This window comes from Tupaia chinensis, unplaced genomic scaffold, assembly GCF_000334495.1.
Source record: "Tupaia chinensis unplaced genomic scaffold, TupChi_1.0 Scaffold000355_1, whole genome shotgun sequence".
NCBI lineage: Eukaryota > Metazoa > Chordata > Mammalia > Scandentia > Tupaiidae > Tupaia > Tupaia belangeri.
The window spans coordinates 279591-292756 of record NW_006159850.1 but is presented as its reverse complement, the minus strand read 5'-3'; the positions used below and the strand labels follow the sequence as shown (position 1 = coordinate 292756).

Here is a 13166-nt window from a genome sequence, read left to right as displayed (position 1 = left end):
CCGCAGCCGGGCCCGGGTGGGCCGGCCCCATTAGGGTTTTGATGGGAATTTTCAAGGAATCTGTATAGGCTTTTAGGGAAGTCCTACCTTCAGCTCTTATCCAGAGACATGGGATATCTGCCCATTTGTTGGTTTCAACTTCTATTTATTTGTTTCCATCTGTTACTCTTTTTTAATTTGGTGAGAGACAGACAAAGGAGGAAAGCAAGAAAGGAAGCTGCCAGCTCTGGGACTCAAACCAGTCAACCCTGTGGGAATCCAGTGCTTTTTACACCACCTGCCAGCCCCTGTTGGCTCCCTCTTCTTTCAGCAGTGTTATAGCCCCGATATGCAAGGGTTCAGCTTTATTAGTTCTGCCTCTAAGTGTTTGTTCTTTTTGAGGCTGTTGTGATCACTTTTTAAACCTCTTTTGGATTAATTGTGTATGTATAGAAACATAATTGGGTTTGGTGTTTTTTGAATTTTTTTTAAGAATTATTTTATCTTTTAAAAATTGACCAGAGACAGAGAGAGGGAGGGAAAGTGAAGCAAACTGCCAGGTCCAGGACTCAAACTGGTCAACGCTGTGGGAGTCTAGCGCCTCAACCACCCATCTGCTGGCCCCACTGAATTTATTTTTTAGTTTGCCATAGGGTGCATGTACTTACTGGAGAGAGACAGAGGGGAGAGGCAGAGAGAAAGCACCCCTCCTAGGGCAGGGGCTGGCCACACTGCAACCCCTTCTGCATTCCCAGGGTTTTAGGCATGCATGTACACGTGCCCAGCATGTTTCTCGGGCCACTGGCCGGCTCCTCTTCGTGTTACTTGTGAACAGAGCTGCGGTGCTGTGCTGGATGAGGGGCAGCACCTTGTCCCTGCTCTGAAAGCTTTTTGTCTTTGTCGAGTATGGGGTTGGCTGTGACCCTTCTGTTACCGACATTTCCTTAAATGTCTGGATCCAAAAAGGAAAGACGGATGTGTATGTCACTTTTAATCTGATGTGGCCCAGGGGAAGCTGCTCACCACGCTGGCCCCTCAGGGACCTCCCAGACTGTCTGAATTGCACAAGGGCTCCTTTCCCCCTTGCCTCCAACAGCGGCTCTGGGAACAGGGTGAGGAGGAGGCCGCTGGCTGTGCACGCTGCGGCCAGGAAGCAGCTGCTCCCTTCTCACGCCTGTCCTCGCTGCGCGTGTGCAAGGCCTAGAGCCGAGATGATGGTCCTGGGTTTTTCTGGCACGTGGTCACTCTGGCCAAGGGACTGACTGCTGGAGCTTCCTCCCATGGATCTCTGTGATGTCTCCAGACAAGTGTTGGCTTCCGATCCGAGAAATGCCCTGGAGCAAGTGTGTTCTCATCCTGGCTGCACCCCCACCCCCAGGCGCTGCCCAGGCCTCTGGGCCCTCACCGACCAGGAATTTTTCTGACTTTGGTGGCAAAGGGTAGAATGTAGAGCCAGCCTGTTGGCCTGGAGGCAGCTTGGCTGTGGAAGTGAGAAAACTCCCGTCTGAAGAGAGCGTAGAAAGAAGTGATGTCGGTGCAGCAGCGAGAAACACCAACAGGTCTGGCCGCCTGTGCTTCTTCCAGGGTCTCCAGTAAGAGGAGTGAGGGCAAAGCAGCCAGGAAGCCTGAAGAACCAAAACTGCGAAAGAAGCCTGGGCCCAAGCCTGGGTGGAAGAAAAAGCTCCGTTGTGAGAGGTGAGGGTGCAGGGGTGTGGGTGCACAGGCCCTGTGTGGGCGGTGCCTCCATGTGCTCTGTGCTGTGTGCAGGGAGGAGCTGCCCACCATCTACAAGTGTCCCCACCAGGGTTGCACTGCTGTGTACCGAGGGGCTGATGGCATGAAGGTGAGTGGTGGCCCTGCCTGAACCGACTGGCGGCGTGCTGGGGACTAGTGTGCACCCAGCGAGGCGGCAGGCGTCTGCCAAGCCAGCACAGGGTGAGCCTCAGCTGTTGGCTCCAGGCCGGAGCCAGCACTGTTCGAGGGAGAGTGTGCAGCTGGCCCTTCATTCTGGGACACTCTAGGCCCAGGAGCCCCATGGACCAGGTCCGAAGGAGCCTGTCTCCCACAATACTTGCATCTGCCTTCCAGGAAGGCCAGGCAGGGCCAAGGGCCTTTGGCAGGCAGGAGATGGCTCTCGGTCAGGTGGGACCTTGCTCAGACACGGGTCTCCGGCTGGGTCCGTCCTGCAGAAACACATCAAGGAACACCATGAGGAGGTCCGCGAGAGGCCCTGCCCCCACCCTGGCTGCAACAAGGTGTTCATGATCGACCGGTACCTGCAGCGCCACGTCAAGCTCATCCACACAGGTACCGCCGCACCCTCACCAGCTCAGCAGGCGTGGCCCACGTGGGTGGCAGGCCCTGACCTGCAGCCAGAGGGACATTTCCCGCTCAGGACGGGGCCCCAGGCTGTCTGGGTGTCAGGTAGCCACAGTAGGATGAAGCCACGAGTGCATGCCTTTGCTTCACTCTGCCTCTGTCTGCCTTCCTGTGGAGGCGTGCCCTCGCTGCAGGGGTGGGGCAGCCACACTAACTCACACGTGGTACAAACAGAAGCTGGAAGAGTGCCAGGTGTGAGGAAGGTGGTGGCATCTCCCAGGCACATGCCCTTGCCCGGCCGTGTCACACTCGTAGATGTGACCCACCCCCCCGGAAGGAGCTGGATGGGCTGCAGCTGTGCACACCTGTGTCCACAGGGCGGGCCTGGCCAACTCACCACCCCTCTGCCATCAGTGGGGTGTGTGTGTAGACAGACGAGTGAGAACACGGGCCTGCCGTCTGGTTGCCAGATCACCTGCAACCGGGTTTTGCAAGATGCCCAGGTTCCGTCAGGCCTGCCCAGGGCTCGTGCAGGTTGGGGTCCTCAGCACAGCTCAGGCCAGTCAGTGCTCGTGGCCAGCCGCTGGTTATTCTGAGTTTAGAGTTTTGCTATAGGGTGCATGCGCTTGCCGGAGACAGACAGAGCAAGAAATCACTCCTCAGGGGGGATGGCCACACCGCAATTTCTTCTCTGTGTGCACACACAGCCAGTGTGACTTTTAAGCTGCCAGGCCTGGCACTCAGACCGGTCTACCACGTGGGAGTCCAGTGATGCAATGTCATGCTGGCCCCCCACCAGAAGGGAGCCCCAGGGTGGGAGCACCTCAGCAGGGGCCTGCAGATGGCAGGGTAGAGTATGTCTCCACTGAGGAGCGAACTCCACCGGCTGTGTCTGGAGAGGTGCAGTCACTCACTGTGGGTCTGTCACCTGTGACACCTGGACCTGGCTTTCTCTAAGGGAAAACTGGTGAAGTGAATAGGAAGTCTCCCGACACGGAGTTGTTTTCCAAACACTTTTTTTTGGGGGGGTGGGTGGGATTTGATGTAGGGCCCTTGCACTTGCCAGACAGACAGAGAGAAATTGCTGCAGTCCCTTCTCCTACCATGATCTTGGGCACGCACACGCACACGCGCTCGGCGTGAGTTTAAGCCACCAGGTCTGGGACTCGAACTGAGGTCGACTACGTGGGAGTCCAGCGACATAGCCATTATTCCAACTGCTGCCCCCCCACCCACTTATTTTAAAAATAGGCTTCAAATTTACACAAAAGATGAAGGGGAAGGTCCAGCCCTGGCATTTTCATGCAGTTTAGACCCCCTAACAGTCAATTGCTTCTCAGAGTTCTCATGTGTAAGCAAGATCAGGTGCTCGGCGGTCCCGGCCTGGGCCCCGTGGTGACTGGGCCCCCGGCTCTGACGTGAGGCCGTGCTCACCAGCTCTGGTCTTCCAGAAGTGCGGAACTACATCTGCGACGAGTGTGGGCAGACCTTCAAGCAGCGGAAGCACCTCCTTGTCCACCAGATGCGTCACTCAGGAGCCAAGCCTCTGCAGTAAGTGTGGGCCGGGCATGCCTGGAGGTGGCGGGGCGCACACCCTCACCCGCCTCTGTCCCCCAGGTGTGAGGTCTGTGGCTTCCAGTGCAGACAGCGGGCGTCCCTCAAGTACCATATGACCAAACACAAGGCGGAGACCGAGCTGGACTTTGCCTGCGACCAGTGTGGCCGGCGGTTTGAGAAGGCCCACAACCTCAATGTGCACATGTCCATGGTCCACCCGCTGACACAGGCCCCAGACAGGGCCCTGCCCTTGGAGGCAGAGCCACCACCTGGGCCACCAAGCCCATCTGGGACTGCAGCAGGTCAGGCAGTGAAGCCCGAGCCCACCTGAGGCCTGCAGGAGGATGAGGGCGCCTCGCACAGCCCGGCCCTGGCAGTTGTCCTGTGGCAACAGAGCCCCCTGGAGCCCAGGGCCATGCTTACGAGTGGTGCAACAGCTGCAGAGCCTCCCTGTCCCCGTTCGGACCAGCAGTTTATTTTCCTACGAACACCAAGTCGCATCGGGCCAGACAGATGAAAACTGATCCCTCTCCCGCTCAGAGTGATCAAGATTTGTAATCCGCCTTCTAGTGCATCAGGAGCTCCATGTCGTGCTTGTAATAAGTGGTTCACGAAGGAGCGGGCGGGTGCACGTGAGAGTCCAGTCAGAAGAGACAGGGCTCCTGGGGGAGGTCGGCTCCAGGCAGAGCCGGCTGCCTTCTCAGAAGGGCGGCGCTCACCTCCGGGTCGCAGTCTCCGCGTTCGGCCAGCAGCTGCAAGGGAGCATGTCTCCGCACTCGGCCACAGCCACTGGGGACAGCCGGCCCAGCCCGAGGGCACAGCTGCTGCCCCTCAGGGCACTGCAAGTGCCTGTGGACCTGAGGGCCTCAGACTCCAGGGTGGGCTCCTGGCCTTACCTCTGCCATGTTTGAGAAGCTCCCTGGCGGGCACCGGGGTATTATGCACAGTAGAAAGGAGCGAGCTGCTGTTACCAGCTCCACAGGGCAGCCCTGGAGAGGACAAGCAGTCAGGGGTAGGGCAGGGTGGGACAGCCTGGCACAGCCCGCACACCAGGGAGTGCAACAGAGGCAGGGCCCCAACACCTGCCTGGCTCTGGAGCCCTGGTTTTCTGCCAGCCGTAGTTGTGGCTGGGGGGGAGTTGTGGCTATGCAGGTCTCCCCGGCCACAAAGAGCTGGACCAGCCTCAGGTACATGTCAGCAGCCACACGCAGGAAGGCCTCGTCCCTATGGACGACCTCACTGTCGAAGCAGGGGAGGAGGCTAGGAGGGAAGGCGAGGGGTGAGGGCCGTCAGTCTGGCAGGAGACCGCGTGGGTGCCAGGAAGTGGCCTGGTGCTGCCCTCTGGCCCTAACAGGCAGTTACCTGTAGAAGGCGAACGGCAGCATCCGGAGGAGCTGTTCTGAGGTGACGTGGAGGAGGACCCGCCCCAGCCCAGCATCTGCAAGGGGGTGCTCGTCAGTGCGGGGGCCTCCTCTGTGGGTGAGGGATGCCACGTGCCCTGGGAGGCTTCTGTGGGGTGTGGTGGAGGCACCAGGGCCTGGGGGCAGAGGTAGGGACACCTGGACAGTCCTCTGAGCCACTTAGGAAGAGGGTCCCTTCTCCCACAGCTGGGAAGATGGCAGGTAGATTGTGGGCAGGCTGACCCTGCAGTGGACTGACGTGGCTCCAGCTGCCCCAGAAAACACCTCGGGATCACCTCGAGTCAAATAAATTCTGTTGCTTAATGAGTTTGTTCTGAATTTGTTTGAGCCAAAGTTCACAGACTTAGCAAGAAGATATACTCAGAAAAATGAGTTTCTATAATGAGCCCAAAGGAGGACTTGTTCTTTTTCTAGAGAGATTTTTGCTATAGCATCGTGCACTTGCCATAAAGAGATGGTGAGAAATGACCCCCAGAAGGATGGCCACGCCACAATCCCGTCTCCATTCTCCTCTCAGGGTCTTGGGCGCGCTCACGCACGTGCCTGGTGTGAGTTTTAAGTCACTGGGCCTGGGACTCAAACCACAGTCAACTACATGGGAGTCCATCAACGTAACCCTTTCGCTTACGCCATCTGCCGGTCCCTGGAGGGCCTGGACAGAAACTCTGTAGGCTTTTTTTTTTTTTAATTGGCCAGAGGGCATGTGTGCTCACTGGAGGGGCAGAGGAGTAAGTGCCAGGCAGGGCTGACCTGACGGCCAACCACATGGTCTGAACCCCGACTCTGGTAGTGTGAAAACACGCCAAGTGTGCGTGTGCATGCCCGAGAGCCCGGCTGGTGGAGAAGGGAGTACAGTGTGGTCAGGCCCCCAGGGCTTTCTCCCCTCTGGGTCTCTGGTGAGTACGTACTCTGGCACATCTTCAGGGAAAAACCCTGGGGGACGGCCATGCACAATCTGCTGGGATTTGGGGTACACGCGCCGGGTGTGTTGCTCAAGCCACCGGGTCCAGGCCATAAAGCAGGTCGTTGGCTGTCGGGACCTGGCCACGTTAACCACCGGACCGCGGTCCGGCCCCACTGGACCTGGGTGTCAAACCTCGCGTGGGTTTCCTACCTGTCTCCGTCAACTGAAAGAGCGCCAGCCAGGGCATCTTCCTCTCCCCCAGGGAGGCGAGGATCTCGGAACAAACGCCGAAAGCCTTCAGGGAGTCGCTGGCACCCTGTGAGCCACAGAGCCCGGAACTCCGTGTTGGAGGGCTGACCTTTCTGACCGGGCTCCTAGGGTGGTGGGCAAGGGGCGAGACCCTCGGCCCCAAATGAGATATTCTGGTTTTGCTCGGAGTCTTTTAGCTGGTGCAGCAGATTGCCTTACGGTGGGGCCTTCGTGAAGAGGGGCTCGGGCAGAACGCCCAGCCAAGGGCGGTGTGACAGGGAAAGGCCTGGGGTTCTCGCACTTCAGGGAACACAGAGATCTCCTGAGATACCCCAGAGACCTGACAGGAGGTCTGAAGTGGAACTGGGAACTCGCCTCCCACTGCTGGTGCCCGGCCCTCGGGGGCAAGGGCCACCTTAGCTGGTCAGGTCGGACTTACATTCGGGGTCAGATGTGAGCAGAGCAGGTCCATCACAGAGAAGAAGAAAAGGGACAGCAACAGCTGCAGACAAAGCACGTGCACGGTCACGTCAGCACGGCCCGGCTCTGAGTCTGACCACAAGCACGTGCTCCTGTCACTCACACCGCCAGGACAAAAACCCTCCACGGCCCTGGGAAGAGGCCAGTCACGCACTTACTGCTTTGCTATGAGGCACATGTGCTTGCCTGAGAGACAAAGTGAGAAATCACCCCTGGGGGATGGCCACGCAGCAATCCCTTTGCCTAGGATTTTGGGCACGCAGCAGACATGACTTTTAGCTCCGAGTCCAGGGCAGGAACCATGTCTGGCCATGTGGAAATCCAGTGCATTAACCACTGAGCCAACTGGTAGCCCCCTCCAATCACTTTTTTAAAAACAGAATCATAAAATTTTATTATTTTTAAATTTGCTACAGGGCATGTGTGCTCACCAGAGAGAGAGAGGGAAAGTGAGAAAGCAAACCACCAGGTCTGGGACTCAAACCAGGGTTGGCTACCTGGGAGTCCAAATGCCCAACCATCACACCACCTGCTAGCCCCACCTCCAATCACTTTTGGAGTTTAATTGAGAATTATGGACAACCGGGTCACCTTATGCTTGCTTTAAGCACTGCTATCAACTGGTCAAAAAAGCTCTGGCAGTGGGGCGCTGGGGGCAGATGGCCCCTGGGCTGTAGGCAGCCCCAGTTCGGCCTCACCTCTGCGGTTTCCTCTTGGGGGCACCAGTAGGCGTGTAACGAGACACCTCCAGGCTCCATCACCACAGCAGGCTCAGCATGGTGGAAGTCATACCCTGGGTCCTGGAGCCTGCTGAGTCACTAAAATTCTTTCTAACAAAAGTACGAAAACATGGGCCAGCCCTACGGCCCAGGGGAGCCAATTCCAGATGGCTGACCAAGGATCAAACCCCAGCCCCAGTGATGTTTAAAACATGCCAAGTGTACTACATGTGTGCACCCAAGATCCTGACAGTCTGAAAAAATGGAGGAGGTACTGAGGTGTGATGTCCGAGCGGGGACACTTTCTCCCTGTCTCTGGCAAGCACTGGCTCCCTCTGAAAATAAAATGCAGAAACCAACTTGGAAGCCTGGAGGGTTTTAGGTTACAGGCCTCAGTTCTGCTGCCGATCTAGTTCCACAGCAGTGTCAACTGGTGTGAGGGGCCAGCAGGGGACACAGCGGTTAAGTCGCTGGACTCCCACATGGCTGACTATGGTTCTGCATACCAGACCTGGTGGCTTCAAACCCACGCCATGCACGTGTGCACACGTGCCCACGATCCCAGGAGTAGGACAGGGGAAAAGGGATTGCAGGTGGCCATCCCCCTTAGGGGTGATTTCTCACTTTCCGTCCGTCTGTCTCTCTGATGAACACATGTGCCCCATAGCAACACTCTAAAAGAGGGTGAGTTGACACGAGACCATGCATTTAGGAGAAGGGCTGCTTACCCCTGGTTCAGACCCCGGGACCTCCCTGACACGCAGGTCACACTACGTCCGAGATCAGAGGTGGGCTGAGGCTGGGTGGATTGCAAAGGAGAGCCCCTCAGGGTGCCTGTCCTGTCTCTGTCTCTCTCTCATGAAAGTTGTCAATAAGTAAATGAAACTTAAAAAGAGAAATAAATCGGGGCTGGCAGGTGGTACGGTGGTTATGGTGGCTGGAGTCCCACATGGCTGACCACAGTTCAAGTCCCGGACCTGGCAGCTTTTACTTTCTCACTTGGTTTCTCTGTCTCTCTGATCAACTTCAAAAAAATAAAATAATAATGAATAAAATTAAATCATTCTTAAAAAAAAAAAAAGAGAGAAACGTATCACTTTTACCAGTAAACTGGAGAAGGAAAGTCTGACCAAGCCTACGAGCTCAGTAAGTGCCACCTCCAAGCAGTGACGGGGACTGCAAACCTCGTCTCTGAACACCGAGTTCCCGGGGAGAGCGGAGTTCGCCAGGCGCACCCTGCGCCGCTCAGCTTGAAAGGAAGGAAACGCGCCCGGGGGAAGGAGAGGGGAGGACCCACGCCTTGCCTCGTCGCTCCCGCAGTCCAGCGTCCTCAGCCGTTCCCTCAGATCCTCTCTTGACGCGCGAATGCACCTCGGCCAGGCCAGAAGCCGACATCCAGTTTGGGCCGGGCGCTGGGGAAACCGTGTCACCGGAGAGGAAGCTACACGGGAGGAGCCATAGCCTGAGTCTCAGAAACCATGTCCTGGCCACACTGTCACGGCACACCCCACACCTCTGGTCTGGCGTCAAGGGCTCGCCTCTCCAGCCGAGGACATCACAGCGAGCTGTGTCCCCAGTGGCTCTCGGTATCCTGCCCCCTGGACTTGGGAAAAGGCCTCAGGACCAGGGGCCTCTGTTCCCTGTGTTTTTTTGGGGGGAGGTTTTGCTATAGGGCACATGCACTCAACAGAAAGAGAGACAGAAAACGAGAAATCACCCCCCCAGGGGGATGGCCACACTGCAATTCCTCCTCCTCCATTCTCCTCTCGGGATCTTGGGCACGCATGCACACGCGCCTGGCATGAGTTTAAGCCACTGGGTCCGAGACTCGAACCGCAGTTGACTACATGGGAGTCCAGTGACATAGCCATTACGCTAACTGCTGGTCCCCTGGGTTCCTCATGGCCGGCCTTGTGATGGCCCAGCATGACCAGGGGATAGTGGACAAAGAGACAGATGGCTCCAACCACTGGCATGACCCAGCAGCTCTCCACTGGGTTAAAACATAGCCGAAAACCAAGGAGGTACAGTTCGGTGGTTCCAGGCACTCGGCGTTCTGTCTGACAGGTGGGACCTGCCTTCCCATGTGTCCTGACCCTGAGGGGACTTGCTGGGGACTGACAACTCCTTCCACTGCCCTCTAAGGACACAGACCACCCAACTCAGCGGGTCACACACAGGGCAGTAGGTCCAGATGGCTGGGCCAGGCCAGAGCGTGATGGGCCCAGGGGCTAGTGGCTGAGACTCCGCACAGTGTGTCCCCAGGTGCTGAAGCTGCCACCCCAGGACCCTCTTGGAGGGGGAGGGGGAGGAAGAGAGAGGAGGGGAGGGGTGAGGGTGGGCCCACGGGCCACATGGCCCTGCACTCACCTGTTGGCATGGTGCCGGCACTCCTGCAGCCTACGCAGCTCTCGGGGCAAGTAGCCCCACCGCCGACGCAGCACGGGCTCCAGGCTCGGCCACCACAGCTCGGGGAGAGCACAGCAGGTCAGGGCGAAGCCTGAGTGCCCACCCAGACGCCCGCCCTGCCGGCCAGCCCCCCAGGCTGTGGTCGGCAGGGTTCAGTCACTGCCGACAGGGTCCGGGCAGTCTCACAGACGTCAGTTAGAGCGCACGGCAATTCCGCGAGGCACTGTCAGCCTCACTGAAGGCAGGAACTCGAGGAAGGGGAGTACGCCATGCTGGCCACATAAGGCCCTGGGCGGGGCCGAGGCATGCCTGCCGAGGGCTGCCGGCTCAGCCACAAGCACGCAGCCGACTGGGTGGGCGGTGCGGCCCAGGGCTCTGGGCTGGGCTCTTTGGAGGGAACGGCTAGGTAACATCCGGTACTCCACCCGGAAGGACCCCAGGGAGCCGGCGCAGCAGCCAAGGGCCACCTCCTCCTCCATCCTGAACCCCTGCATGCGAGGCCCACAAGGGGAGCCTGCTGAGTTCCAGCAGGGACTGGGGTGGCCTGTCCCCAAGTCCCAAGATGGCCAAGTCAGAGAACGCACAGAGCAGACAGGCAGCTCTGCTGACCAGCGGCAGCGGGTACCCAGCCGAGGACGGCCACGGGCAAGACCCTGACGCCTGTGACACGAGGGTTCCACAGCACGAGACGAGGGGGAGGTAAGGCGGGCAACAGTTCTGGGGAACACACTGTCCCTGTCTGCAGTGCGCTGCCCTGTCCACAAGGGACTTCAAAGAGTTTGTGGAAAAATAGAATTAAAGTGTGAGTTTACTTTGTCCAAAGAAACTGAAACCCAGTCTTCATCCTAAGCGTTCCCACTAAATTCATGGAGCCGTCCCATCCCTCCTGACACGCCTTCTCTTGGTCATGGAGACACAGTGGGACATGGAAGTGGGTGGCCGAGGCCCTGGGTGGAGCCTTCTAATCCCGGCCAACAGCCAGGCCTACCAGAGCAGAAGTCACGAGGATGGGGCATCTTGCCTGGCACTCGGCCAGGGCCAGGTTGGCCGTCAGGGCAGGATCTCCACTGTGCACACAGGCGCTCGCGAGCCCCTGCAGGAGAGAGCCGGCCCAGTGCTTCCAGGCCCCTCGCCCAGCAGAGCCCAAGCACCCTAGGAACCACCGTGTCCGAAGACTGCCCGAAGTGAGGCCCCCCAGGAGTTCTGGGAAGGCCGCGGGGGTGCGGGAGACAGGTTACCCTGAAGAAGTGCAGGGTGATGTCGCGGGTCAGGGCACCTCCGTGGGAGCAGAAGTTCCTCTGCAAAGCAGAAGGGTCCAGGAGAAGGTGATGGCTCACGCCAGGAGCAGGGCTTGCTGACGGTCCCTGCCTCTGTGCCCTGCCAAGGGGCCCCAGCCAGGGCTCCTTGCCTGTGCCCTGACGGGCCAGAGCTGGACAGGCACTCACACTGCCATGTTGTCGAGGCTCGGGTAGGCCCTGCACTAGGCCCTGGGGAGTTGAGCTGGCCGGAAACGCAGTTTCATCCACAAGAGGGCTGGCAGAGTGCTGAGGTTTGCCCGAGGGTTTAGTTATGAAGAGGACGCTCTGTAGAGGCCGGCAGCCTGTGTGACCCTGCAAACCCTCGGCCTGGCCCCACACTCTCCCAGGCATCCCAGCGCCCTGTCCTTCCACACACGGCCCTCCACACAGCTTCTGTGCCACTGGTGGTGGCCCAGATAGACCAGCGGGCGCTTGGCACTCCGCTGTGGCTGAGGATGGTGCCACGCTGTCCTGCCGTCACGCCAGGGCTGGCCAAGTACTGTCCACACAGTTCCACTTCCACACGCTACTCCACAGACTCTGCTAAGAGTTCTTTAATAATCATAAATGGCCTTTAAATCCTCTGCTGATCTCATTTCTCCGCTTCCCTTGTCCCTTTCCTCACTGTCACTTTCAGTTTTTGATACAGTACGAGTGAGCGTGCAAGACAGACGGGAGGAAAGGCGGGGAACCACCCCCGGGGCATGGCCACACCATAGTCTTCTCCTCCAGCCTCCTCCTGGGATTCGGGCACACATACGTCCCCTTGGGAAGCTGACGGGAGGCTCGGTGACCGCCTCGGGCTGCGAGGGCGCGCTGCTGTGCCCACGCCGCAGGCCTGCTTGCTCTGCCCTCAGCCGGTTCCCATCCCAGCACTGCGTGGTCAGCGCACATGCAGGGAGGTGCAGGAGCCCCCCAGCAGTGCCCTCGTGCGCCTGCCCAGGTGACACGGACGGCACCTACCAGCTCGGAGTTGGCCAGGTGGAAGAAGTCCTCGCAGTTGGGGGCGGCGGGTGGTTTGGTCTGGACGCTGTGGATGAGGGCAGATGGAGGCAGGCAGAGGAGGATCCTGGAGGGGAGAGACGGCAAGTGGAGGCGGGGCGCACCACGCTCCCTGGGGCTGAGGCTCGGGCTTGGGGCTGCGACGCCCGCACCCAGGGACGCTGATGGAGCTGCGTCTGGCTGGCCACCCTGCCAGGCCTGGCCCGAGTTCCGAGTGCACGGACGGCTCTGCCCAGCTCTGCTGTGTGTGCCTGGTCAGTGCCGAGACTGGGACGTGTCCCCAAATCGTGGTTCTCAGCAGCAGCACAGCCCGATAGGAGGGTGCATGTGGCCTAGGGAAGCAATCCCTCACAAAATCATCTCACGACATTTTCTCTGGGCTCGGCCACAGAGCACATGCACCCCCAGAGAGAGATGGAGAGGAGAGTGAGAGCTCAGCCCCCCGGGGAGGATGGTCACATCACAGTCCATTCTCCTTTGGGATTTTGGGCGCACAGACACATGTGCCTAGCATGATTTTCAAGCTGCTGGGTCAGGGACTGAATCACAGTTGGCTTGAAAATCACACCAGGTGCCTGTGAGTGCCCATCTCCACTAGGGGGTGTTGCTCGCCCGCCCAATCTCCCTTTCTCTCCCCTCTCTCTTGTTCTCTCCCCCTCCCCCTACGAGCCCTGTAGCAAAATTCAAAGGCAGCAGCAAGCACATCTGCACGGTCTCCTCTCCTCTGCCAGGATATCCTCGTGCTAGAACCTTCAAAGGAAGGTTCTCCAAGTCTGTGTAGGACACTGGGCGCCGCAGCCCATGGGAGCCACCGAGGGCCCGAGCACAG

The 13166-nt window shown here is 58.8% G+C and overlaps 2 protein-coding genes across 2 annotated transcripts in view; one reads left to right on the top strand and one right to left on the bottom strand.

Annotated features, from left to right (window-relative positions):
- Positions 1–4429, top strand: part of ZNF276 (zinc finger protein 276) — a 14464-nt gene extending 10035 nt beyond the window's left edge. Inside the window, exons 6-10 of the mRNA XM_006152525.3 lie at positions 1564–1674; positions 1747–1822; positions 2169–2286; positions 3750–3849; positions 3916–4429. Of these exons, the coding sequence (XP_006152587.1) occupies positions 1564–1674; positions 1747–1822; positions 2169–2286; positions 3750–3849; positions 3916–4186 (676 nt within the window). The 3' untranslated portion in view covers positions 4187–4429. The remainder of the gene's footprint in view (positions 1–1563; positions 1675–1746; positions 1823–2168; positions 2287–3749; positions 3850–3915) is intronic.
- A 46-nt stretch (positions 4430–4475) lies between these two features.
- FANCA (FA complementation group A) overlaps positions 4476–13166 on the bottom strand; it is a 62043-nt gene continuing 53352 nt past the window's right edge. The window contains 11 exon segments of the mRNA XM_027773436.1: positions 4476–4607; positions 4752–5115; positions 5215–5293; positions 6391–6496; positions 6869–6931; positions 8933–8981; positions 8983–9069; positions 9999–10096; positions 11026–11130; positions 11276–11335; positions 12299–12410. Coding sequence (XP_027629237.1) covers positions 4500–4607; positions 4752–5115; positions 5215–5293; positions 6391–6496; positions 6869–6931; positions 8933–8981; positions 8983–9069; positions 9999–10096; positions 11026–11130; positions 11276–11335; positions 12299–12410 — 1231 coding nt within the window. The 3' untranslated portion in view covers positions 4476–4499.